The sequence below is a fragment of a genome, unplaced genomic scaffold (genome assembly GCF_019419815.1).
Source record: "Pyrus x bretschneideri cultivar Hongxiangsu unplaced genomic scaffold, Pyrus_bretschneideri_v1 Contig12, whole genome shotgun sequence".
NCBI classification, from domain to species: Eukaryota; Viridiplantae; Streptophyta; class Magnoliopsida; order Rosales; family Rosaceae; genus Pyrus; species Pyrus x bretschneideri.
This window is the reverse complement of record NW_025999413.1, coordinates 5,007,493-5,035,490: the sequence shown is the minus strand read 5'-3', so window position 1 is coordinate 5,035,490 and position 27,998 is coordinate 5,007,493. Positions and strand designations below refer to the sequence as shown.

The window sequence follows — 27,998 nt, the reverse complement described above, 5'->3', positions numbered from 1 at the left end:
GGGAACATAACTTAAAATATGGCTACACCCATATTTGCAGCTGAAAAACACTTTAACATAAGTGTTTGTATAAAACTTATTTGTCGCAATGTCTTTTTTTTTTTTTCTAATTTAATACACTATTATCTCATTTGCTTGCCAGTCACTACTATTTCAATCCCTATCGACCTTCTGGAAAACTCATGGTGACTGCGTTGTGGGAAACACTGGTAGGCTTTTCAGAAGGGCGAACATGATTGGAATTTCTGTGTGTTGAAAAGGCAGGTTCTTTGGAAGGTGGAAGAGATGTAGATTCATTGCCCTGCAACATACGAATTACCGAAGACATTGTTGGTCGATCAGCTGGAGCTTCTTGAACACACAAAAGCCCTACATAGATACACTTCAAGGCTTCATCGAGGTGGCACGTTTCCCTTACCGATTCATCGATCACCTCCATTCCTCTTCCTTCTTTCCACAACTCCCATGCCTAATTAAAATGTTGAATTTACGGTCATTTGCTAATTTGGAGGCTTAAAGATAGAATGATTGTGAGCAAGAATAATTTTTCAGTACTTACCCATCCAGCAAGAGTTGGTGAATGTTCAAAGCGATAAAAAGCAGCATTCTTCTTTCCGCTTACAATCTCCATCAATAACACTCCAAAGCTGAATACATCTAATTTCTCAGAGAAATGACCATATCTAGCATATTCGGGTGACATGTAACCGCTGCACATGAATTGACAGTATGTATAGAAGTAAGCAATAGAACATTACTTGAATGAAAACATGTGCCAGGTACATGTAGACTTACTATGTGCCAACAACCCTATTGGTATTTGCTTCAGTCTGGTTTATCCCGAAAATTCTTGCCATTCCAAAGTCTGAAATTTTGGGGTTCAAGGCTCCATCCAACAGTATGTTACTTGCTTTTAGATCCCTGTGGATGATTTTCAATCTAGAGTACTTGTGGATATAAAGTACTCCTTGAGCAATGCCTTCTATAATTCGAAAACGTCTTCCCCAATCTAATTCTCTTTTTTCAGATGCATCTGATTGGACAAACCATGAAGAAAAATGAGCAAATGTTTTTCTTTTCATTTTAGATAAAATGTTGGACACAGTGCATTTGATCTTGCAGTACACGGCATTTAGACACAAGGAAAACAATATATTTGCAGAATGAATCATAAGTCATTAGCAGACACACACACACACACACATACACACACACACACACATACCAAACAAAAGTTTGTCCAAGCTCCGATTGGGCATGTACTCGTAGATCAATATCATTTCCTCGTCTTCAAGACAGCAACCCAAGAGCCTAACGAGATTGGTATGTTGGAGCTTGGCAATAAGTTTTAACTCATTCATGAACTCCAGTTGTCCTTGACCTGACTTTTTTGATAACCTTTTTATGGCTACTTCTTGATTTTCAGCCAAAATTCCCTGCACAGAGGAAGAAAATCGCACAAGAGAAAAAAATGTTAGAGAAGTAAAAAGGAACGATCATGTTTCTGAAGGGAGAAATTATTTTCGAACACTCTTTTTTGTCCTTCTGCACCCCCTTGTGTATTTTGCTCCATGATTCATCTTATTGGAATTATTCAATCTAAAGGTCATAAATAAACATGAAGTGTGCATGAGGAGAAAAATGTTTTAGTATTTAGAGTACACAGTGGAAGTATCACCTTGTAGACAGGGCCAAATCCTCCCTCTCCGAGTTTATTAGCTTCAGCGAAGTTGTTTGTAGCAGCTATTATAGCCCTTAAACCAAAGATCGGCAGTTCTGCATCGTTGTTTTCACCTCCAGCAGCAAATTTACTTTTAGTCTCACCATATCTATTCCTTTGCTCTCTTTTCTTTCCCAATGTCTTCTTCCATAAGAAATAGCCAAAAATGACAAGAAGCAGACCTGTGACTGTTGTGACAATTGCAATCACAAGGGACGGCTTAATTAAATCTGCAAAGAAAAGAAAAAAATCACTGGGACAACATTAAGATTAACGGCTCCACGTAAGACATGAATAATCACTCTGTTATTACCTTTTTCTTAATGTCGGAAGCTGCAGCTCTGATATATAAAGTTTTTCCACCACCGTCACTTGCTACAAGTTCTGGCAGAAAAACATCTCCATGCCATAGATAACAATAACTGTTGCTCTCATAAGCATAAGCAGTGCAATGGCATTCATGTAAACAGGCTGATCTACAACTTTCGATACCAAGAGCGTATCCGTATTGGTTATTTTCAGGCAATGAAATGCTATGTATTTCTAGAAACTCGTCTCCCAAAAACCCATCACCCGTCCCATTCGCACTAGTAGCATTCCCACACTGCATACTGGTTCTTCTTGAACACCCACCAGAATAAATCTGCAAGTCCCAATCACTCTGCCGGTTTGGCTCAAAGCCCTTCAAACATTTGCAGTTGTCCGAGGATGTAGGATTGCAACTAGAGAAAGCCCCACAAAAAGCATAAACATCACATTGTTGTAATGGTAGAGACCAAAGCAAAGTCCACTGCTTCTCCAACCATGTTCGTTGCTGAATCTGCCCCGAGACAGACAAGAAGCATCGAGATACAGTTTTTGGATCGTAAAGAGAATAGGTGAAATACCTTTCGTTCTCATTCGTAACATAACTATAATTGAACATTTGATTTTCAGGAGCCACCTTGAAAATATGTGAATCTTTCATTCCATGGTTCATTGATCCAATACTGTTTAGACCTATTCCACAATAAGATATATGAACTGCTTTCGTCCGGGGCTAGCTCAAGAGAGTAAAGACCTGGTGCAGGAGTTTCCGAATTCTTCCATGAAGTGAGAGTTTGGGTATGATTTGTAATTTTGTTGAATCCAAGTTTAGCTCCTGGTAGCCAAGTATGGGTTGGATGATCAAAGCTTTGCCATAAAGGCTCAGCTGTATTACTAGACCCCGCTCTCAAGACAAAGTTTCCACTATCCAAAAGAACTGCTTGTACAGAACCAGAATTCGTGGTGGAGTTTAAATTTGTTGACCAAACCAGGGCTTTGGACTGGTTCAAGATAACTAAATTACCAGTCTAAGATGCTCAAGACCGAAGAAAATCTATCAGATACTGGTATTTCCCTATTTGCTACCCAAACAACGGTCATCTCAGATACTACTTGCTTGGAGTACCATATGCCTATATAGTAGTTTGAAAGCTGACCAGGTTTGAAGAAACCTAGCTCAAACATCCCACCAGCAGAAGCAATGGTTTGATCGCCCGAGAGAGATTGGTTTTCGCCAATAGTGTTAGCTGCTAGGTAAACATGGGACTTGAGAAATACACATAATAAAATAACGGAGAACACGAACTCTGAGTTTGGTTTGGTATCCATGGCTGCACAAAGAATTCAGCAGGCAGGCAAAGATTTACCGTGTGCATGTTACTGTACTTAAGCTATATGCCCTTTTCATGGTGGTCATAGCAAGTCAACTAAATCAACTATTCAACCCATCACATTCTGTCATTAGCTGGCATATGAACAAAGTCTTTGTAGAAAATTTAATGTATTACGGTTGTGCTCAACTTCATCAATGCTCTACAATAATGTGTAAACTCTTGAGGATTCACATATCGAACCCAAGAAGAGATGGAGGTATAGGATTAGGAAATGTTCGAGTTAGATTGCCTCAGCTGCAGATCGTTTTTTCTCGAACACCCACCAGGGTAGTCCTTTAAATCCCAGTCCCTCTTCGCCTTCGGCTCAAAAACGTTCAAGCAATAATAGGCGACGTTGCTTACCACACAAATCATAAACTTCGCATTGTTTTCTCCATTGGGACCTAACCAAATTGCACGGTATGTCCCACAATGACAACTGTTGAATTTGCCCCGAAGTAAGCATCACGAATCGAGAAAATATCTTTGGATCATAAAGAGGGTGGGTGAAGTATGCGTCACGGATGCAATGCATATCCAATACTGTGGAGTCCACAGTATGAGACACGCATTGCTTCCGTTCGGTCTAACTCAAGCGAGAAAAGACCCTGTCCAGGATCCTTCGAACTCTTCCGCGAAGTAAGAATTTGGGTTTGTTGGGTAACAGTGTTAAACCCAATTCTAGCTCCTGGCAGCCAAGTATGCATTGGATTATCAAGGCTTTTCCATAACGGCTCTGATAAACTATTACTGGACACCGAGAAGTTTCCGGTATCCAAAAGAAGTGCAGTGGCGGAGGAGGAGGTTAAATTGACCAAACAGGGGCTTTGGACTTGTTAAACAGGACTAAATTACCATCTGAAATCATTAAAACTGAAGAAAATTTGTCGGAAACTGGTTTTTCCCTGTTTGCCACCCAAACAACGGTCCTCTCGGATACTACTTGTTTGGTGTACTACATGCCTATGTAAAAGTTTGAAGAGTTACCTGGTTTGAAGAAACTGAGCTCAAAATTCCCACCTGCGGAGACAATAGTTTGATCGCCCGAGAGAGATTGGTTTTCGCTGATGGTGTCAGCTGCAAGGGAAACATGGGACTCGAGAAATGCACATAATAAAATCATGAAGAACACGAACTCTGAGTTTGGTGTGGTATCCATGGCTGCACAAAGCATTCAGCAGGCAGGCAAAGATTTACCGTATGCACGTTGCTGGAACTTAACCTACATCTTTTCATGGTGATCAGTAAGTCAACTAAGTCAATTATTACGGTTCATTAGCTGGCACATGGACGGACAAAGACCTTGTAGAAAATTCAATGTCAAGCCCTTTGCCAAAGATTCTGGTAGTATAACGGTTCTGTTCAAATTCGTCAATGCTCTACAGTCTACAAAGTGTAAACCCTTGAGGCATCACATATCCAAAACCCGAGAAGAGATGGAGGTATGAGTTAGGGATTAGATTGCTTCAACTGCAAGCTACTGTACCAAATTAAGCACTCATGCTTTCTATAAATTGTGGTTCATGTGTTATTTCAATGAGGCTACCTACGATCATGATTGCTTCGGTTCAAGAGGTTTTGAGCTTAAAAGTTGTTAATTATCATAATCTTTTCCAATCCATACAAGTTTAGCTAACAAAAGTAATCACAAAAACAAAGATATGTTGAAACTTTTAAGATTCCCATTACCACAAAGTTTATTCATTTCCAAGTCTCTGTTTTGGTCTGAATTCCTACAAACCGTACCCATCCAGACATGATTAATCTAAGGTAATGATTTCAGCACACCATTTTCTCCACCAATCATGATCTTGTTTCAATCCTTGTTTCTACAACTTGATTATCCTACAAACTCATTAATAACTACACAATCTAAATCCTTTGACAACAAAACCCAAATTAGATGAAATTTAACATGAATCGCAAAACCGTAAATGAGACAAAATTAGTGTGATTAGGTGTAGTGTTGTTGTTTGATTCCGATCTCCACCAGTAACAAGAGATGAAGCTGATAGACAACATTTCAATTCATTGAGTTATTTCAGACCCTACACCTGATTGATAAAGTATAAGAATATAGTTGAAACTCAAAAATACATTTTAACACAAGACACAACAAAAATACACAACCTAAAACTATGCTTATGATGACTCAGCTACATCAAATCTGTCAATGGATCATAGTTTCCACGAGTAGGTTCTAGGTTCTCCCTGCACAAAAGTAGGGTCTCACTTCCGCTACGCCTCATACACGTTGGAGTGTAACTTCATTGACACTTAAACATTACCTAAGCCAAACAAAATACTAAACCCTATTCAACAAAACAAGCAATGAGCAAAACAATCATTAAACCTACACAGAAAAGAAAAAGATCATCGGGATAACATTAAGAGTAACGGAACAAAGTAAGACACGAATAATCATTCTCTTACTATGTTTTTTTTCTTGGTGTTAGACGAAAAATCCCACCCCCGAATTTTAAAAATTGTTTTGGGTCTTAATGTGTGTGCCCGTGGGGCCCACGTGTTTTAGTCTTGTTCCTCCGGGGCCCAAGTATATCTCCCTCTCTTTCTTCCCTTTTCCCGTGCACCCTACACCTCTCTCAAAGCTCTGTCTTTGTCTCACGGTTCCCTCCCTCTCCCTCGCTGCACCCTCCCCTTCCTCGAGCTTCACACGACACACATACGTACACACGGACAACAACCACTCACCACCGGTCCACCACCTGGACCTTGTTACCACGAAGCTCGGACCGATGACCCTGAAGCTCAACAGTGGCGGATGCCACTGTTCATTGTCTCCCCGACTTGCATCGTTGTAGGGGAGCTTCGAAGACACTTTTAACTTTCCCCTTTGGTTCCCATATTTCAATTCTGATCGTGTGGGTGTGGATTGGACGACAAAACCACGAGGAAACAACTCGGAGGAGAAAAACCCAGATTCCGGCGAATACCCGTGGCTTTCAGGCCACTTTCCAGCCAACTCTGGCCACCACTCGCCTCGAAATTGGTATAGATCTCTTCCTTATCGTTTGGACTTCATTTTGGTGTATTAAATCGCATGCTTTGGTTAGAGCTCGAGGAATTTCTAGCCGAATTTCGGCTTTCTCTTTCAAATGGGTCCGGCGACCCACAATTAGAACTCGGGCCGGGCTTTCAAGCCCCAGAGCCCATTCAAACGAGGCCTTTGGGCCGAACAAAGTAAGGCCTTCGACCCGTTGAAAACTAAACCTTTTCTCCCTGTGCCGGGTTACTGAGCCCAAGCCCTTACAAAACCCAAAACCCCATTTTGAGGAATCGACCCAAAGTCTAGGCCCAGAACCGGCCTTTGACTTAGCCGCCTTTGACCTGACGGAATATTCAGTTGTTGACTTTTTGTTGATTTTTTTTGAAAATTAATCGAGATCTTTCTTAAGGTAATTCGATGTCCTTAATCCATTTTTGACGTCCGTTTTCTCAAATTTAATTGTTGTAATAGAGTTTTTTTTAATTGTACCCTTTATATGTTAGGTGCATTTATTGTGACTATTCCGTCTTCATTAGTTTGCGTGGTTCTTCGACGACGATGTATCTATGAGTGGACCTTTCTAAAATGCATGTTTTAATAATGGAAATGCATACATGAAAATCATGATTTAATGATTACGTTTTGTAAAACGTTTTACGATATATTATGCTTACTTAGAATATGTTGAATTATCATATTTTTTATAGAACCCATGTTTTTGTAGGATATCTGATGGATGACGATATACTATTTGGAACATTTTTTCACACACTTCTTTATAGTATAGATGATGGATAACTGTATACTATGAAGATGCTTTTGAGATATATGTACTTGTGTTTAGAAAGACTATATCCAATGTTTTGTGCATATCTAGTGGTCACTGTTTTGCCTGTTTGACAATGATCGTGTCGGGTGTAGGTTGGTCCTGTTTGGCAATGATATGTATATTAGCTTCGTGTCAGGCGTAGGTTGCGCCTATTTCGCAAATGAAGGAAGTGTTCTAAATGGTCTGTTTGGCAAATGAAGGGTTCTGATTGAATAGATATTGATACTGATACTGCTAGTTAGCACATTATATGCAAAATATGTTTTGTGAAGGTTTTATGGCATGCTAGGATTTTCAGAAAACCTACTACTTATTATGATATTAGTTTTCATAAAACTTATGAGTTAGTATATTGATAACTGTTTCAATATATATATATATATATATCAATTTGGTCATCTCATGTTTGTTTTGCACCTCCTTAAGGACTTATAATCGAGGCATACAATCCTGGCATCAAGGTACTCCTGCATCGGCATCTTCGATTTTTCTTGGTGTAGGACCCATCTTTTTATTCATTCAATTTTATATTATTTCTTTTTAATATTCTAGTTAGTCGTATGTTCTGAACATGTTCCTCATTTGCGTAACAATTATATTTAAACTTCTATTATTCTTATTCATATTTTTAGTTCTTACCACTGCATTCAATAAATGGCTTTCGTCACCTTCGGATGTCTGCTAGCACATGACCATTCCGATGTTCTACGAACATCGGGATCGGGGTGTGTCATTAGAAATGTTGAGAATGAATCTCACATTGATAAGAGTAAAGACCTTATATATGCTTATATAGTTATATGTAGTTAGGTCATACTCTAAATTGCCAATTAGTTTTACGGTGGAATCTTAATTTTCTTCAAAAAGCTACAGCTCTGATGTATAAAGTTCTTCCATCGCCGGCAATGGCATTTATTTAAGCAGGCTGATCCACAACTTTCAATACTAAGAGCATGTTCATATTTGTTTATTTTTAGGCAATGAATCGCTATGTTTTTCTAGAAACTCGTCTCCCGTCCTATTTATAGTAGCAGCATTCTGACACTGCGTACTAGTCCTTCTTGAACAGAACACACACCAGAATAAATCTGCAAGTCCCAATCTCTCTGCCGGTTTGGCTCAAAGCCCTTCAAACATTTGCAGCTGTTCAAGGATGTGACATTGCAACTGGAGAAAGCCCCACAAAAAGCATGTACAATTGTATTGGCTGAGACCAAAACATAGTACATTGCTTGGGAGCCTCAAACCATGTTAGTTGCTGAATCTGCCCTGAGACAGACATCAAACATCGAGATGCAATTTTATGATTATAACGTGAATAGGTGAAATAACTTTGATTCTCATTCGTAACATATCCATAATTGAACATGTAATTAAGCCTCAATTCAGGAACCAAGTTGAAGATTTCCGAACTTTCATTCCATGACCCGCTGGTCCAATATTGTTTACACCTATTCCACAATAAGATATCTCAATTGCCTTCATCTGGGGCTAGGGGCCAGCTCAAGAGAGTAGAGACCTGGTGCAGGATTCGAATCCAATTATTCTTGCAGGCCCAGCAGCCTTTCTGCTTGCCGAGAGCCCATCATCACCAACCCATACTCTCGTCAATAAAAGTTGAGTTTAACATGATCAGTGCATCAAGTGTTCTAGTTATATTTTGTTTTTCAATGTTGAAAGAGGCATCAAGTTCGAATCATCATCGATAAAAAAACTGATCGGGCACATAGTTGACTTATAGTTCTAGATGCCAAACTTGCATTCGGTAGATTCTATATGATGATTATCAAATTTTCTATTCCAATCATAGGAAAACCCATGTTATCAATTATGGATATACTAACGTAAAATCCTTTGTTCTAGACCAATTTTGTTTTTAGTTTTTGTCTTCTGAAAGTTGGAAGATGTAAAAAAATCTTCTCTTTATTCTTTTGATACAAGCGACATTCCTTTTAAATTAATATAAGTACAGTTGCACCAAGGGGTACGGCGGGAACATATCTAGAAGTATGGTTACACCCACATTTGCAACTAAAAAAATACATAACATAAATTTAATATGTTGCTATTATAGGTTTAGTTTGGACGAGAAAAAACCATAAAACGCACAAACAGCTTGGGCAGTGTGTCATTGAACCCAAAATGTTTTTATAAAACTGCTAGTTGTTGGGGTGTTTATTCTAATATACTATACTATAAAATTCTCAACTGATTGCCAGTCACTACCCTTCCAATGCCTATCAACCTTCTGGCAAACTCATGGTGATTGTGTTTTGGGAAAAAATGGTAGGCGTTTCAGAAGAGCGAACATGCCTAGAATTTCTGTGTTGAGAAAGCAGGTTGTTTGAAAAGTGGAAGAGATGTAGATTCATTGCCATAGGAGTTGTAACCCCCCTCCCAAAATTTAGTTTATAATTTTACTAAGTTTTGGTTTTTATTTAAAAAATTATTTTTGGATCTTAATTGGGAAGCCCAAGGGGCCCACCCCCGATTTGTGTCCCCGATTCCCTTCTTCCCCGTTTGCCAAGTGGCACCTCTCTCCTTCTCTTTTCTCTCTCTGGGTTCTCTCTTCACTCTCTCCCCCGAAACGCTCTGTGCAACTCCCTCATTCCCACCCCGAGAACTACACAGCAACATCACCCACAACATCTTCACCACCACCGTGAGTCACTCTCCGATGACCATACCACCCTCGGACCCCCTCCTTCCTCTTCTCTCTCTGCGAGTACAAAGGCCGAGACCACCCACATAGTTGTTAGTGTGTAAATTGTGATCTGATATGGCAGTTGTATTTCTAGCTTATATTGCTAGGATGATTAGCTAAATTGGTTGTCTGTTTTCTTATCTAAGTCTCATAGGCCTTAAGTAAGTAAATGTACATGTGTCTTCATCTCATAGGGTGTAAGATGGATGGCTATGTGTGATGAATGAAGATTGTGTGAATGAAGATGGATGGCCTTAAGTAAGTAAAATTGCTTGGATGTAATTTTGAATACTGCCAAATATCAAAAATGTAAACAGTTAAGAGGAGTGAGATATTCCTCACTACCTCTGTGTGATGAATGAAGAATGTGTGAATAACATTTGCTGAGTCATATTCTCTTCTACATGCACTCTCTCTCTCTTGCATCATATTCGTCATTTTTGTACTGCTAATTCTTCCATTTGTTGTTAGAATTTGTGAGTCACATCTCACAGAGCTCAATTTCTTTTTGCACTAACATGGCCTCAGAGCCAGGTTAGGTCTAAAATCTCTGGGCGTCGATTCTGTGAGAGATAGTGAGCGAGTGTTTGCAACACATCGTTGCAAAGAAATAGTAGAGAGAGGTGTGATCTAAGTCTAACATGGCCGAATCTGGTGGAGGGGAGCTTCGCGCTCCGGTATTTAACGGAGAAAATTTCTATTTCTGGCAGATTCGAATGAAAACAATTTTCCGATCCCACGAGTTATGGAACATTGTGGAGTGAGGGTTTCCTACTTCAGCAAAGGAGGAAGGAGAGCTCATTGAGGCGGAAAAGAAGTCACATAGTGAAAATCTGGCCAAGGATGCAAGGGCTCTTGGAATCATTCAGGGAGCGGTATCGGTTCAAATTTTTCCATGTATTACAACTTTGGAAACTGTGAAAGCAGATTGGGATATTTTGATATTTTGAAGTAAGAGTATGTAGGGGACAAATAGGTACGATCTGTGAAATTACAAGGTTTGCGTCGTGATTTTGAGTATACCCGTATGAGTGAGAGTGAATCTCTAGCTGCATATTTAGCTAGGTTGTTTGATTTGATAAATCAGATGCGAAGTTATGGAGAAGACCTTAGTAATCAGAGAATTGTGCAAAAGTTGTTGATTAGTTTACCCAGAACATATGACAGTATTGCTTCTGTTATAGAAAACACTAAAGATATTGATGAAATTGATGCACAAGATGTGGTTGCCATATTGAAAGGGTATGAACTGAGATTAACCAGACATGAAGAGAGTAGCACAGAACGTGCATTTGCTAGCTTAGATATTTCATCTAAGAACAGTAAATTTGGTAATCAACATACCAATATTGGTGGATCAAAATCTCAGAAGAACTTCAAGTTCAAAGGGAAGCAGTGAACTAACAGGTTTACTCCAGGTGTAAGGAATGAAGCTAATAACACTGGAGATGCTTGTAAATACTGTGATAAACTTCACTATGGAGAATGCTGGCTGAAAGGGAAGATTAAATGTCACAAGTGTGGAAAACTTGGGCATATTGCCAGAGTTTGCAATCTTAACAAGAATGTTTAGCAAGGGAATTTTGCAAACAAGGTGGGTGAGCAAAGAAACTTCGCAAACAAAGTGGGAGAACCCAGAAATCTTTTCATGGTGAAGCAATCAAATGAAGTGAAAGATGTGAGTGATGCCTAGTATATAGACAGTGCGTGCAGTAATCATATGACCTCCAGAGAGGAGTTACTTGTGGACATTGATAGAGGTGTTCAAACAAAAGTGCAAGTTGGCACATGGGTTTTGGTTGATGTGAAAGGCAAAGGAACCTTGGTTATTGATACTGATAAGGGGAAGAGGTACATAAGAGAAGTTATATTAGTACCTGGACTGGCAGAGAATCTCTTAATGTTGGACAAATGACTGAACATGAGTACTTTTTGGTGTTTGGTGATTATAAGGTGGACATTTTTGATGATAGAACTCTGACAAATTTAGTGGTTAGTGTGAAGCAAAAGGGGAACATATGCTTTCCACTTGTATTCAAATCAGACTATCAATTGGTACTGAAAACCAATGTGCATCAGTGTAGTACAATATGGCATAAAAAGTTTGGTCATCTGAATTATAGGAGTCTGAAACTATTGCAGGAGCATGATATGGTTCTTGGATTACTTGAAATGCATGATAGTGAAGATGTGTGTCAAGGATGTGCATTTGGAAAGAATCGTAGAGAGTCTTTTCCAAGGGAATCAGTTTGGAAAGCAAGTATGCCATTAGAGCTCATACACTTAAATGTGTGTGGCCCTATGCAAACACCAACAATAAATGGAAATAGATACTTTGTTACATTCATTGATGACTACTAGAGGATGTGCTAGATATATCTTTTGAGACACAAGTCAGATGTATTCCATGTATTTAAGAAATTCAAGGCTATGGTGGAACTTCAAAGTGGCTATTCTGTGAAGAAATTGAGAACAGATAGAGGAGGAGAGTTCATCTCAAATGAGTTCGAAAAGTTTTTTGAGGCTTTGGGTTTGGAGAGGCAACTCACTATTGCCTACTCTCCACAACAAAATGGAGTTGCAGAGAGGAAAAACAGAACTATAGTAGAAATGGCTAAATGCATGATTCATGAGAAATGTCTTCCTTATAATCTTTGGGGTGAAGCTGTGATTACATCTGTGTATTTACTAAATAGATGCCCTACAAAAGCATTGAAGAATGTGACACCTTTTGAGAAGTTCAGTGGAAGGAAACCTGGGATCAAGCATCTGAGAATGTTTGGTTCAGTGGGTTATTCTCTTATTCCAGGAAATCTGAGACATAAGCTTGAAGAAACTAGTGTCATTGGTATTTTTATCGGATATGGTACTTGTGAGAAAGGATACAGATTACTAAATCCTGAAACACAGAAGGTGATACTCTCAAGGGATGTGATTTTTGATGAAAATGGCAAATGGGATTGGGAAAAACATAAGGTCAAGGAAGTGTGCATTCCATTTTCTACAAATGAATTCATGGAAATAAATGAAGTTGATGGATGTTCAGATTCCATGGAACCAACTATTCCTGGAAGTTCTCAGACTCAAATTGCAAACTGTCCACCTATTAACTCTGGTGAATCAAGCGGCTCAATTTTTACATCCCAGTTTGATAATACTCCTTTGAGATATAGAAATCTGAGTGGAATTTATGAAAGATGTCATGTGTGTATCATTGAACCAGAGTGCTATAATGAAGCTACACATGATGAAGCATGGAAGAAACCAATGAAAGATGAAATTTGTATGATTGAGAAAAATCAAACTTAGGAACTAGTGAAAAGACCATCTGATAAACCTGTGATTGGAGTGAAATGGGTGTACAAAACTAAATTGAACTTGGATGGGTCAGTTCAAAAGAACAAGGCTAGACTTGTTGCAAAAGGCTATGCACAAAAGCCCGAAATAGACTATAATGAAACTTTTGCACCTGTTGCAAGGTTAGACACAATTAGAACACTAATTGCACTGGCTGCAAAGAACAAATGGAAACTATTTCAACTGGATGTAAAGTCAGCATTTCTGAATGGTGTGTTAGAAGAGGAAGTGTATGTTGATCAGCCAGAAGGGTTTATTGTTCAAGGAGAGGAAGATAAGGTTTACAGGTTGCATAAAGCATTGTATGGTTTAAAACACGCACCTAAGGCCTGGTATGGTGAGATAGACTCATATCTTACACTCTGTGGGTTTAAGAAAAGCATCACTGAGGCAACTTTGTATACCAAATGTAAGGGAGACTCAGAAAGGATTATAATATCAATTTATGTTGATGATATAATATACACTGGAATTTGTCAAGAGTTAATGGATGATTTTAAATCTAATATGATGCACAAATATGAGATGATTGATCTGGGACTCTTACATCATTTTCTTAGTATGAGAGTTATACAAACGGAGGAGTGTATTTTCATTCATCAGAGAAAGTATGCTTCATCTCTACTGCAGAAATTTGGACTGTAGGATTGTAAGTCTGTGAGTACTCCATTGGTTCCAAGTGATAAACTGAAAAATGAAGATGGAAGTGGAGCTGCAGATGAAGCTCAGTATAGACAAATTGTAGGCAGTTTGCTATATCTCACAGCAACTAGGCCTGACATAATGTATGTTGTATGTCTATTATCACGGTTTATGCATTGTCCTACTAACAAGCATTATGGGACAGCAAAGAGAGTACTAAGATATGTTCAAGGAACTCTTGAGTTTGGCTTGGAATACAAGAAAGGTGAAGGAGCAATTTTAGTGGGATTCTGTGACAGTGACTGAAGTGGTTCAGAGGATGATATGAAAAACACATCTGGGTGTGCTTTTACCTTTGGCAGTGGGGTTTTCTCTTGGTCTTCAGTCAAGCAACAATGTGTTGCATTATCCACAGCCGAGGCAAAGTATATCAGTGCATCTGAAGCAACAGCACAGGCTACTTGGTTAAGATTTCTCTTGGAAGACTTTGGTGAAATGCAAACAGTCGCAACACCAATGAATTGTGACAATACCTCAACCATAGCTTTCACTAAGAATCCTATTTTTCATTAGAAGACCAAGCCTATAAATAGAAGATATCATTTCATAAAGGAAGTATTGCATCAAGGAGTGATTGACTTGGTTCATTGTTCTACAAAAGAGCAAGTTGCTGATATTTTTACAAAGGCATTGGCAAGGGAGCGATTCACCTATCTTAGGGAACTTCTTGGAGTTAAATCAGTTCACAATTTAAAGGGAGCTGTTAGTGTGTAAATTGTGATCTGATGTGGCAGTTGTATTTCTAGCTCATATTGCTAGGATGATTAGCTAAATTGGTTGTATGTTTTCTTATCTAAGTCTCATAGGCCTTAAGTAAGTAAATGTACATATGTCTTCATCTCATAGGGTGTAAGATGGATGGCTAGGATTGCTTGGATGTAATTTTGAATACTGCCAAATATCATAAATGTAAACGGTTAAGATGAGTGAGATATTCCTCACTACCTTTGTGTGATGAATGGAAAATGTGTGAAGAACATTTGCAGAGTCATATTCTCTTCTACATTCACTCTCTCTCTCTCTTTCTCTCTCTTGCATCATATTCATCATTTTTGTACTGCTAATTCTTCCATTTGTTGTTAGAATCTGTGAGTAACATCTCACAGAGCTCAATTTCTTTTTGCACTAACAATAGTTTTCCGGCGAGTTTCTTAAATCTTCGGCCATGGTAAGCACCCTAGATCTCTTTAGTTGTTATTTTAGGTTAGATTAGGTTAATTTATGAACGTTGGGTGGTTTGAACGTAGAAACTGCCGATGAAGAACTACCCAGTTTTCTGGCAAGAATGTCGTGAGTTCAAAGTCCTTTTCCGACCACCTTCCGACCACGACTAGCCACGAGGAAGTTATATTTTGAATCTTTTCCTTCGTAGCTTTATTTTGGCATAAAGGTTGATGAGTGTAGTCGAGCTTTGGGTTGACCAGAGCTTGGAAGCTCCGGCCTTCTCCTTCATGAAGATCGGCTTCCTTTTTCCTTCGAAGCCAAACCTTAGGGCCTTTCAACCCATAACCAAAACCCTTTGGACCTAAGACGCTCGGGCCACTTAGCCAAACTGAAAACCCACGGGCCTTTAGGCCCAACCCGGAACCAACCCAAACCCTTTAAGCCCCAAAGCCCGAACCCCTTTTATTTATTTATTTATTTTATTTGTTTTTTGGAACCTAAAGGCCCTTGGGCCATGTGAACCCAGGCCTTGAGGCCCAAATAACCCAAAACCCCTTTTAGGTCTTTTCCCAATCCATTAACCTTTATAACCCAGGCCTTTGGGCCTAGGACCTTTCGGCCCAAACCCACCAACCCAACTGATGGAATATTTCGTCAGAGAATATTCTGTTAGGGAATATTCTTTTTGTTGACTTTTTCGAAATTTTCTCGGGACCTTTCTTAGGTAATTTGACGTCCTGAATTCGTTTTTGACGTCTGTTTTCCCAAATTCAATCGTTTGAATATAGTGTTATTAATTGGACCCTTTATGTGCTTAGGTGCATATATTACAGCGTTCTGTCTTTGTTAGTTTGCATGGCTCTTCAGCGGCGAAATATTTGTGAGTGGACCCTTTCTAAAATGCATGTTTTAATAGTAGAAATACATACATGAAAAACATGATTTAATGATTACGTTTTGTGAAACGTTTTACGATATATTATGCTTACTTAGAATATGTTGAATTATCATATTTTCTATAGAACCCATGTTGTAGGATATTTGATAATGTAAACTTAACTCATTCACGACAATCCTTTGATAACAAGAAGTCCGAGTAACTTGGGACATAAGTAATCGACTAAAAACACACTTGTTCTACATCTACTATACTGAGATAGTAGTGGCACGCCTAGCACTTAGTTAGTTTTGATTGCGAGCTTTAAGGCCTACACCTAAGACCCCACAAAGACACCTTTCAAAACTAACTTTATCCTCTTCTTGTAGCACATCAACAAGCAAGAGCCCGACTGCACATCTAAAGTGTCAATCCCTTGGGGAGCTGTGCTGAGGTCCGAGGATCCTTCTCCAGAAAAATCTTTGCCTGGACACATGGTAAGCAAGAAAATTGAGAACCTGATAGTACAGAGCACCAGAAGCTTGGAGGCAACAAGGTGGCCATTGAAAGCTCTTGAAGCTCTGGCGAAGGACGTCATTTAAGAAAAGTTGACCAGAATTGAGAGGCTGATCAAGTGAGAAGAGAAAAAAGGCAAGGGTATAGTTGAAACTCAAAACCAGCATTTCAACACCAAAAAACAAAAACAAAAACACAAATCCTAGAACTATGATTACAATGCCTCAGCTACATCGTTTCTATTAAGCAATCGTAGTTTCCACGAGTAGGTTCTCCCTGCACAAAAAACAGGTTCTCACTTCTGCTAGGCCTCAAACACGTTGGATTGTAACATCATTGACATCTAAAATTCAATAAACCGGACTGGCCTTTAGAAAATGATACTTCATTGAAATATAACCAAAACCCAAAAAGAATGTGTCTTTATATACTATGATAGAAAATATTTCGGCCTAACTCATTTTCTGGTCATGCATTTTCTCAAAAGCCAAACAAATGGAAAAGAAAATAACACGGTAAGCAAGAAAATTGAGAACCTAACAGTATAAAGAGCACCAAAAGCTTGGAGGCAACAGGGTGGCTATTGAAAGCTCTTCAAGCTCTGGTGAAGAAGGGACAAGATCGTCATTTGGGAAAAGTTGATTAGAATTGAGAGGCTGATCAAGGGACAAGATCGGCCAACACGTGCTTATAATGGTCTTTTGGAGAATATCATGGTCGAGCGTGTCAAATAACCTATGAACACCTGTATCCTTATAGCATAACAATTTAATACATTTAAATTTTATTAAAAAAATCAAAATAAACAAGACCCGCACTGTTCCCAAAACTTGCTTTCTAGTCTCAATCTCCCAAGACGCCCCCATCTCCTCCTGACTTCCCCCTACAATTATTACCAGCAAAATCATAAACAAAGGTCGATGATGGCAAAATATTAAACCACCCACCTCCATCATCGCCTGTGATTTCACCCGGGACGCTCCCTCTCTTTTCTCTCTTCCTCTTTTTCTCTCCTATCCTTTCTCGTTCTCTCCCCCTCTTATTTCGACATGGAACCAAAGGGATAGTTGGCCGGACCTTTTGGTTTGCCGTCTATCTCCTCCTTCCCCCACCCTCCTGTGGGCCTCCGTATACTGTGAGCTGCACACGAGCGAGCTCGAACAAAAGATTTCAGAGCTAAATCCAGTGTGGAAGATCAGAAAATCAAAACCCAAAAAACATAAATTATGAAAATAAATTTGTAATATTTTTTTTTTTTTTTTTGAAAAGAAGCCAAATTTGTAATATTAAAAAAAAATGCCATTTTTGAAATCGTTCTGTATGTTCTTCTCCCCACAAACCCTTCAAATTTGGTCCTTCTCTACCTCCTCCCCTTTATCTCTTGGATTTTAATTAGCATTTTTTTTTTCTTCTGGGTTTTGTTGTTTTTAGTGATTTAGGTTCAAGAGTTTATGCATTTTCCGGGAAACTAAGCGTCTAGACGTATTTCAAAGCTCAAATAGGTTATTCGTGGGGAAAACCACTTGTCATGATGAGGTGTGTGTTCTAGTCATATGAAATAATTTTAGTACCAGTTAGTCCATGTCAAGCCAACACAGCTTAGTCCTTTAAGCAAATCTAATCTAAGATAGTCCGGTGCAACAACCGCACCTTATATAGAGACTAAAGTGCTATTAGCGATTGGACCATTCATATCGTAAATTGATATGAATGTTTGATGACTGAAGACCAAAAGAAAAGAGAAAGAATATGAGTTTACAAGTTGTCCAAAGCCAATCGATCACAAGTTGTCCAAAGCCAATCGATCGAAAACTGGTAAGAGAATCAACAATCATATTAGGAATGCTAAACAGTTTCCTTTTAATTTCCCCTTTGGTTTTCACGTCTATGCTTTCTTCTCACAAAAGGAAACAAATATGAGAGGAACTCAAAAGAAGAAACTTGAAGCACAAAAACTAAGCCCCAAAACGGACACATTTTATATGTACGTCTTCCATATATATACTATACTCATGTTGTCTCTCTCAAACACAAGTTTAATCCTGACCTTTCTTTTTTTTTTTTTTTTTTTTTTTTTTTTTGCCGTTTGTGTTTTTGGGCTCATCCCGATAAAGAATCAGCAGAATCATGGGTTTCAAGGATCTGGAGAACAATAATGCCGAAACTGGCAGCGGAGCTTTTTTTGAGATTAAACTGATGTCCTTACTGGTGCTAATTATAACCAAACTGATACTTAAAGAATATTGCTCTGATCACTTATATTTTTCACAACCCGATGCTGCAATGGCAGCATGGTTTATATACAATTTCATATACAAGCATGCAATAAACAATAATAAAGATAGCAGATAAACAACAATAAAGGTGGCAGTAGCCATGTGAATGTGCAGGGATTATTCCTTTGGTGGTGCGATCTGTTGTCCAGGTTGTACAGCAGATAGTTGAGAGAGTTGTGCAGGGGTGGCAGTAGCCATGTGATTGTGCAGGTTGGATTTATTCCTTCGGTTGCAGGTTGGGATTATTCCTTTGGTGGTGCTGACGTGGACCTGTTTATCACGCCCCCGCAAGCTGACAGGGCGTTGACGAACAGGAAGCTTGGAGATAAGATAATGGAAGCGAACAGATGACAAACCTTTGGTTAAAAAAATCGGCAATTTGGTCTGTGGTAGCCACATAACCAACATCAATTTCCTTGCGAATGACCTTGTCCCGGATGTAGTGATAATCCACTTCAACATGGCGCATGCGAGCTTGATAAACGGGATTGGAAGCAACAGCAATGGCGCTGATATTATCACACCAAAGACGAGGTGGCTGTAATGGAAGATATAGATCACGAAATAGATTGCGAAACCATGAGAGATGGGCAGAAGTATAGGCAAGTTGACGATACTCCGCCTCTGTGCTAGATCGTGACACTCCACGTTGCTTTTTCGAACTCCAGGAAATTAAATTATCGCCAAGAAATATGCAGTGACCGCCAGTGGAACGACGGTTATCAGGGTCGCCAGCGTAGTCAGCATCGGCGAAGGCAGTTAGGGTGAGAGGACTGGGTTTGTAAATTAAACCATGATCATGTGTGCCTTTCAAATACCGTAATATGCGTTTGACTGCAGCCCAATGTGCAGTAGTTGGAGAGTGCATGTACTGACATACTTGGTTGACAGCGTAAGCAATATCAGGACGGGTAAAGAGAAGGTATTGAAGGGCGCCCACAACACTGCGAAAAGAAGATCCATCGGAGAGGGGCTCACCATCATATAAACTCAAGCGTTTACCACTGGGAACTGGCGTTGAGATGGGCTTGGCGTCAGCCATATTAGTGTTCTGTAGAAGCTCCAAAATGTACTTGGATTGAGTGAGATAGAAGGCAGAAGGCAGAAGGCGTCCGGGAAACCTCCATCCCCAAGAAGTAGTGTAAGGGACCAAGATCTTTCATTGCAAAATGAGCACCAAGCTGCGTGATAAACTGAGACAAGTGAGCAGTGTTGTTCCCTGTGATTAAAATGTCATCCACATAGATGAGAAGATAAAGGATTGTTGAGCCATCAAAATAGGTGAAGAGAGACGAGTCAGCTTGGGAAGCAGTGAAGCCCAAGTCTTCTAGTTTCTGGGAAAAACATTGAAACCAAGCACGGGGTGCTTGTTTCAAACCGTATAGGGACCTTCGAAGTCGACACACATGAGAGGGAAACTGTGGATCAATGAACCCTGCAGGTTGGCGCATATAAACTTCCTCATTCAAGGTGCCATGAAGGAAGGCATTTTGAACATCAAGCTGGCGGATAGGCCACTGAAAATGAAGAGCAATAGAGAGAATGAGCCGAATGGTGGCATGGGTGACCACCGGACTGAAGGTTTCGCAGAAATCAATGCCTTCTTGCTGATGAAATCCATTTGTAACTAGTCTAGCTTTAAAACGCTCGATGGAACCATCAGAGTTCTTTTTTATGCGATACACCCATTTATTTGGTAACACATTCATAGAAGACTTGTAGGGTACCAAAGTCCAAGTGCCTGTACGCTGTAAAGCGTTAAATTCATCTGCCATTGCTTGGCGCCATTGGGGAGACTTATTGGCCTGGGAGAAACATGTGGGCTCAACCAAAGTATTAGTAACAGTAGTGATGCAAGCATATCTGGGATTTGGTTTTCGAATTCCTTGTTGACCACGCGTGATCATGGGATGAGTGGATGGAACAGTGTGAGAAGTGGTGTTGGCAGGTTCAATATTCACGTGAGTAGTGGGAGTTGGTGGGTGAGAATGGGAGTCTGGGGTAGAGGATGGAAGGATAGTATGGGAGGCCGGGGTAGGGAGCATGGGAGAGGGTGAGGTGGCGACAAGGGAAGGAGGGGTCCGTGGGGTCGAACGTGGTGGGGTGTACTGGAAGGTATCAATGGGCAGGACATGGTCCAACTGACTCGGTTTTGACAAGGTCGGAGTAGCAAGGTCTGTATAGGGAAAACTCTTCTCATTGAAAATGACATGACGAGACAGAAAAGACTTGCCAGTGGTAGGATCATAACATTTATAACCTTGATAATTTAATGAGTATCCTAAGAAAATGCATTGTTTTGATCGAAACTTAAGTTTAGTATCAGTGTATGGACGTAAATAGGGAAAACAAGCACAACCGAATACTTTGAGAAAATCATACTGGGGTGATTTTGAAAACAGTTTTTGGAAAGGGGAGACGCCATTCAAGATTTTGGTGGGAAGACGATTAATGAGATAATTTGCAGTGTGAAAAGCGTCATCCCAGAAAGTGTGAGGAAGAGACGCATGAGCAAGTAAAGTTAAGCCAATTTCAACAAGATGACGATGTTTACGTTCTGCAAGACCGTTTTGCTCGGGATGATGAGGACAACTGAGCCTATGATGAATGCCATGTTGAGAGAAAAGGTGTTTAAAAGAGGAATTGACAAACTCTCCTCCACCATCAGATTGAAAAAATTTAATTTTGGTGTTGAACATATTTTCTGCAAGCTTTTTAAAATGAACAAAGGTTTGAAAAACATCAGATTTTAATTTTAAAGGATAGAGCCATGCATAACGAGAAAATTCATCTACAAAAACAACATAATACTTGTAACCATTAATTGAATAAGAAGGAGAAATCCATACATCGGAATGTATTAATTCCAAAGGACACGATGACTGGGAAGAAGATAAATTAAATGGCAACTTATGACTTTTGCCAAGGGGACAGGATGAACAAAAGTCGTAGGTTGCATTACCAGTTAAAGGTAATTTATTTTGGGAAATTAGACGACGCAAAACAGAAATTGCAGGGTGACCTAACCTAGAATGCCAAATAGCATCCGACACTCTAACACCAACAAATGCAGAGACTCCATGGTTGACCACAGAAGAACTTGAAAATGGATAAAAACCATTTTTACTCCGGCCGTGCAAAAGCATCTTCCCCGTTTGAAGGTCCTGAATACGATAGGAATTGGGATATAAGGTCAGTGAACAATGGTTGTCTTTGGTAAATTGATTGATGGAAATAACATTAGTAGAAGCATTAGGGCAGTGAAGGGTGTTGGGAAGGGTAAATGAGTGATTGGGTGTGTGAAGAAAAGAAGTGCCAACATGAGAAATGTGCAAACCTGATCCATCCACCACGCCATTAACATTGTCAGTGCCATTGTAGGGACGAGGATTCGAAACCTGATGTAAATCATTGGTGATATGTGCATTGGCTCCAGAGTCAAAAAGCCAGTTTTGAATGCCAGAGGGAGAGGCAGATGCCGGAGACGGTGCAGCAGCAGCATAAGCTTGGAGACGTGGAGCAGGAACACGTCCTTCATAGGCCATATTAAGACGATTGAAACAATCGATTGCAGAATGGCCGTGACGACGACATATTTGGCATTGGATACGGCCACCAGATTGGGTTGGAGAAGGAGGAGCACCAAGAACGCCATCATGGGTTTGTCGGGGTGGAGGAGCATAGTGGTCTTGGGCTTGAGGACGAGGAGGAAACTGACCACGGCTGCCATTGAAGTGACCACGGCCTCCGCGAGGAGCACCACGACCACGGGAAGAGCCAGAACGACCTCTTCCAGCAACAAGGGCAGTGGGCCCAGTTTCAAACATAGTATGAAGCTTTTGACGTCTCTCTGCACCAAGAAGAAGAGCCTCCAAGGCACTGTAATTGATGGCCTCATCCCGTGCTTGTGCAGAAGCAACAGTACTCTCATAAGCAGGCCCAACATTATTTAAAATAATGGCAACAAGATCAGAGTCAGTCACAGGAGAACCAGAGAGGGAGAGAGTGTCAGCAAGACAATTAATACGATCAAGAAACTCAGCAATAGAGGAATCACCACGATGGGTATTCATAAGCTCACTACGCAATTAGAGGAGGCGGCCAGTAGACTGAGAAGCATACTTGTCACGTAAACAAGTCCATGCAGAAAGAGAACTGGTCTTACCAATAAGAGAGGCAAGAACTGTGGGATGAACCGAACTGTTGATCCAAGAGAGAACCATAGCATCGTGCTGAATCCATGCATCAAAGTCAGGATTGGTTTTATCAGTGAGTTGGCCATCATCGTCCTTTAAGAAGGCAGGAGGACATGGGTTGGTTCCATCGACAAAAGACACCAGATTCCTGCTGCGAAGCAAGGGCAACATCTGGGCATGCCATAGGGGATAGTTGGTACGATCCAACTTGATAGTCAGAAAGTTGGAAGCATTTGGAAGAGAGAGATGGGAGGGACTTGAACTGGACGCCATGGGAGAGAAAAATAAAAAAAAAAAATAAAGCTTTTGGTCGTTAGACTGTCAGCTCTGAGATACCATAAAGAATATTGCTCTGATCACTTATATTTTTCACAACCCGATGCTGCAATGGCAGCATGGTTTATATACAATTTCATATACAAGCATGCAATAAACAATAATAAAGATAGCAGATAAACAACAATAAAGGTGGCAGTAGCCATGTGAATGTGCAGGGATTATTCCTTTGGTGGTGCGATCTGTTGTCCAGGTTGTACAGCAGATAGTTGAGAGAGTTGTGCAGGGGTGGCAGTAGCCATGTGATTGTGCAGGTTGGATTTATTCCTTCGGTTGCAGGTTGGGATTATTCCTTTGGTGGTGCTGACGTGGACCTGTTTATCAATACTTACATTGGTGGTAATCGGACTCAAATTGATGATATTCACGCCGTTAGAATGGTGCATTCGCTGGTTGATCAACACTCTTACCTTGGTTTGTTTTGTTGTTGTAGTTTGTAAGTGAAACTATCCAAGGTCCTCAAATTTTCTAGATCGAAGTGATATTCACTAACTGTTTGTTTAATTGATTTATTATTGACTTGATCTGCAGGGTGCATTCAGTTCCTCTATAGTTTGAGGAGACTGGTGCCTGTGTTTCAGCTCGACAAAGAGAATGTTGATGGTTCGAATCCATTTATTCTTGCAGGCCAAGCAGCCCCTCTGCTTGCCGAGAGACCATCATCTCCAGCCCATACTCTCGTCAATAAAACTTAAATTTAACATGATCAGGCACATTCAGTGTTCTAGTGATATTTTGCTTTTTAATGTTGAAAGAGGCATCAAGTTCGAATCCTCATCAATAAAAAGACTGATCGGGCACATAGTTTACTTGTAGTTCTAGTTGCCAAACTTGCATTCGGTAGATTCTATAAGATGTTTGTCAAATTTTCAATTCCAACCATAGGAAAACCCATGTTGTCCATTATGAATAAACGAATGTAAAATCCTTTGTTCTAGACCAATTTTGTTTTTAGTTTTTGTATTCTGAAAGTTGGAAGATGTAAAAAAATCTGCTCTTTATTCTTTTGATACAAGTGACATTTCATTTTAACTTAATATGAATATGGTTGCACCAAAGGGTGCGCGTGAGAACATATCCAGAAGTATGGTTACACCCACATTTGCAGCTGAAAAATACATAACATAAATTTAATCTGCTGCTATTATAGGTTTAGTTTGGATGGGCAAAAACCATAAGACACACAAACAACTTAGGTAATGTGTAATTGAACCTGAAGTGTTTGTATAAAACTGCTAGTTGTCGGGATGTTTATTCTAATATACTATACTATTTTCTCAATTGCTTGTCAGTCACTGCTCTTCCAACGCCTATCGACCTTCTAGCAAACTCTTGGTGAGTGAGTTGTGAGAAAAAATGGTAGGCATTTCAGAAGAGCGAACAATATTGGAATTTCTGTGTGTTGAAAAGGCAGGTTCTTTGGAAGGCGGAAGAGATGTAGATTCATTGCCTTGCAACATAAGAATTACTGAAGACATTGTTGGTCGATCAGCTGGAGCTTCTTGAACGCACAAAAACCCTACATGGATACACTTTAAAGCTTCATCGAGGCGACAAGTTTCCCTTACTGATTCATCAATCACCTCCATTCCTCTTCCATCTTTCCACAACTCCCACGCCTAATTAAAATGTTGAACTTATAGTCATTTGCGAATTTGAAAGGCTTAAAGACAGGATGACCATGAGTTTTAGAATAATTTTCCAGTACTTACCCATCCAGCAAGAGTTGGTGAATGTTCAAAGCGATAAAAAGCAGCATTCTTCTTTCCGCTTACAATCTCCAACAACAACACTCCGAAGCTGAATACATCTAATTTCTCAGAGAAATGACCATATCTCGCATACTCGGGTGACATGTAGCCGCTGCGCATGAATTGACAATATGTAAAGAAGTAAGCAATAGAACATTCCTTGAATGAAAACATGTCCCAGATATACGTAGACTTACTATGTGCCAACAACCCTGTTTGTATTTGCTTCAGTCTGATTTATCTCGAAAATCCTTGCCATTCCAAAGTCTGAAATTTTGGGATTCAAGGCTCCATCCAACAGTATGTTGCTTGCTTTTAGGTCCCTGTGGATGATTTTCAATCTCGAGTACTTGTGGATATAAAGTACTCCTTGAGCAATGCCTTCTATAATTCGAAAACGTCTTCCCCAATTTAATTCAATTTTTTCAGATGCATCTGATTGGACAAAACACGAAGAAAGATGAGCAAGTGTTTTTCTTTTCATTTTAGAAAAAATGTTGGACACAGTGCATAATATGCATCTTGCAGTACATGACATTTGCACACAAGGAAAATAATTTGCAGAAACAAAGAATTAATAAGTCATTAGCGTGTATTTACCAAATAAAAGTTTGTCTAAGCTCCGATTGGGCATGTACTCGTAGATCAATATCATTTCCTCATCTTCAAGACAGCAACCCAAGAGCCTAACGAGATTGGTATGTTGGAGCTTGGCAATAAGTTTTAACTCATTCATGAACTCCTGGTGTCCTTGGCCTGACTTTTTTGATAACCTTTTAATGGCTACTTCTTGATTTTCAGCCAGAATTCCCTGTACAGAGGAAGAAAAGCGCACAATAGAAAATATTTTTTGAAGTTCAAAGAAAAAAAAAAATCATATTTTCGAAAGGGGGAATGATTTTTGCACAGCCTTTTTCTCCTGCACACTCCTATTTATTTTTGTCCTTTAATTCTCCTTGGATATTTGTTTAGGTCAGAAATAAACAAAAGTGTTCAGGAGAAGAGAAATGTACTTGTATTTAAAGCACATGGTGGAAGTGTCACCTTGTAAACAGGGCCAAATCCTCCCTCCCCGAGTTTATTAGCTTCAGCAAAGTTGTTTGTAGCAGCTACTATAGCCCTTAAACCGAAGATCGGTAGTTCTGCATCATCCTTTCCACCTCCACCTCCACCTCCAACATCAAATTTACTTTTACTCTCATTATGGTTCTTCTTATGCTCTCTGCTTTAGTCATAGTGTTAGAACACGTCTGAGAGAAAAAGACAGAGAGAGGTGAGATCGAGTGGTAGCAGTACCTTTTCTTTCCCAAAGTTTTCATCCATAAGAAACAGCCAAAAACGACAACAATTAAACCAGTGATTGTTGAGACTATTGCAATCAAAAGGGACGGCTTAATTACACCTGCAAAGAGAAGAAAAAGATTTTGTTGACAACATCAAGATAATGGCGCCAAAATAATGATCACTAATTGCGACACGAATAATCTTTCTATTATTACTATTATTACGTTTTTCCTTGATGTCAGAAGCTGCAGCTCTGATGTATAAAGTTCTTCCATCACCTCCATTTGCTTCAAATTCATGCAGATTCAAGAGGTCTCCATGCCAGATTGAACATCCATTGTCAATGTCATTGCCATAAGCAGTGCACTGGCATTCATTTAAGCAGGCTGATCTACAACTTTCGATACTAAGAGCACCTTCATATTGTCTATTATCAGGCAATGACTCGCTATTTACTTTTAGAAACCCGTCTCCCGTAGCATTCCCACACTTCACACTGGTTCTTCTTGAACATCCACCGGAATAAATCTGCAAGTCCCAATCACTCTGCCGGTTTGGCACAAAGCCCTTCAAACATTTGCAGTAGTTCAAGGGTGTGGGTTTGCAACTGGAGAAAGCCCCACAAGAAGCATAAACAGCACACTGTCTTGGTTGAGACCAAAACAATTCCCACTGCTTGGAATTCTCCATCCTTAGTAGCTGAATCTGTCCCGAGGCAGACATCGAGCCTCGATATGCAATTTTAGGATTGTTAGGAGAATATGTGAGATAACTTTCGTTCTCATTCGTAACATAACTATAATTGAAGATATTAAGGGCCAAGTTATTAAATTGCTTCATTTCAGGAACCAGGTTGAAAATATGTGAACTTTCATCCCATGGTCCGCTGGTCCAATACTGTTTAGACCTATTCCACAGTAAGATATACGAATTGCTTTCATCCGGAGCTAGCTTAAAAGAGTAAAGACCTGGTGCAGGATCCTCCAAACTCTTCCATGAAGTGAGAATTTGGGTATGATTGGTAATTTTGTTGAATCCAAGTTTACCTCCTGGTAGCAAAGTATGGGTTGGATGATCAAAGCTTTGCCATAAGGGCTCTGATGTATTATTACTAGAGCCTGCTATCAAGACAAGGTTTCCGCTATCCAAAAGAACTGCTTGTACAGAACCAGAACTGGTGGTGGAGTTTAAATCTGTTGACCAAACCGGGATTTTGGACATGTTCAAGAGAACTAAATTACCATCTAAGATGCTCAACACCGAAGAAAATCTATCAGATACTGGTATTTCCCTATTTGCTACCCAAACAACGGTACTCTCAGATACCACTTGCTTGGAGTACCATATGCCTATATAGTAGTTTGAAAGCTGACCTGGTTTGAAGAAACCTAGCTCAAACATCCCACCTGCAGAGACAATGGTTTGATCGCCCGAGAGAGATTGGTTTTTGCTGATGGTGTCAGCTGCAAGGGAAACATGGAACTCGAGAAAAGCACATAGTAAAATAACGGAGAACACGAACTTTGAGTTTGGTTTGGTATTCATGTCTGCACAAAGAATTCAGCAGGCAAACAAAGATTTACCGTATGCTTGTTACTGG

General features: G+C 39.8%; 1 protein-coding gene, 2 long non-coding RNA genes and 1 other non-coding gene across 6 annotated transcripts; 1 reads left to right on the top strand and 3 right to left on the bottom strand.

Annotated features, from left to right (window-relative positions):
* Positions 1–7: 7 nt before the first annotated feature.
* Positions 8–27,989, bottom strand: LOC103947862 (receptor-like serine/threonine-protein kinase SD1-8). Of its 3 annotated transcripts, XM_048578104.1 has the most exons (8): positions 27,772–27,981; positions 26,623–27,591; positions 26,411–26,516; positions 26,159–26,336; positions 25,715–25,925; positions 25,312–25,549; positions 25,076–25,226; positions 24,465–24,982 (listed from the first exon to the last, which is right to left on the bottom strand). In XM_048578104.1, exons 1-8 carry the CDS (start codon positions 27,941–27,943, stop codon positions 24,674–24,676), a joined length of 2,334 nt encoding a protein of 777 aa, XP_048434061.1. In that variant the 5' UTR covers positions 27,944–27,981; the 3' UTR covers positions 24,465–24,673. The 3 variants fall into 3 exon arrangements, with proteins under 3 accessions (XP_048434060.1, XP_048434061.1, XP_009357103.2); XM_048578103.1 differs by lacking the exons at positions 24,465–24,982; positions 25,076–25,226; positions 25,312–25,549; positions 25,715–25,925 and adding exons at positions 8–469; positions 560–710; positions 796–1,033; positions 1,226–1,436 and having other exon boundaries at positions 26,623–27,989; XM_009358828.3 differs by having other exon boundaries at positions 26,623–27,981.
* Positions 3,504–4,731, bottom strand: LOC125474419. The gene is made up of 2 exons (XR_007255973.1): positions 4,387–4,731; positions 3,504–4,272 (listed from the first exon to the last, which is right to left on the bottom strand). It is a non-coding gene; the product is annotated as an uncharacterized LOC125474419 (long non-coding RNA).
* LOC125474593 lies at positions 5,356–5,465 on the bottom strand. Its single transcript, XR_007256063.1, has one exon. It is a non-coding gene; the product is annotated as a small nucleolar RNA snoR97 (small nucleolar RNA).
* LOC125474417 lies at positions 5,666–8,873 on the top strand. Its single transcript, XR_007255971.1, has 2 exons — positions 5,666–6,409; positions 7,662–8,873. It is a non-coding gene; the product is annotated as an uncharacterized LOC125474417 (long non-coding RNA).
* Positions 27,990–27,998: the final 9 nt, after the last annotated feature.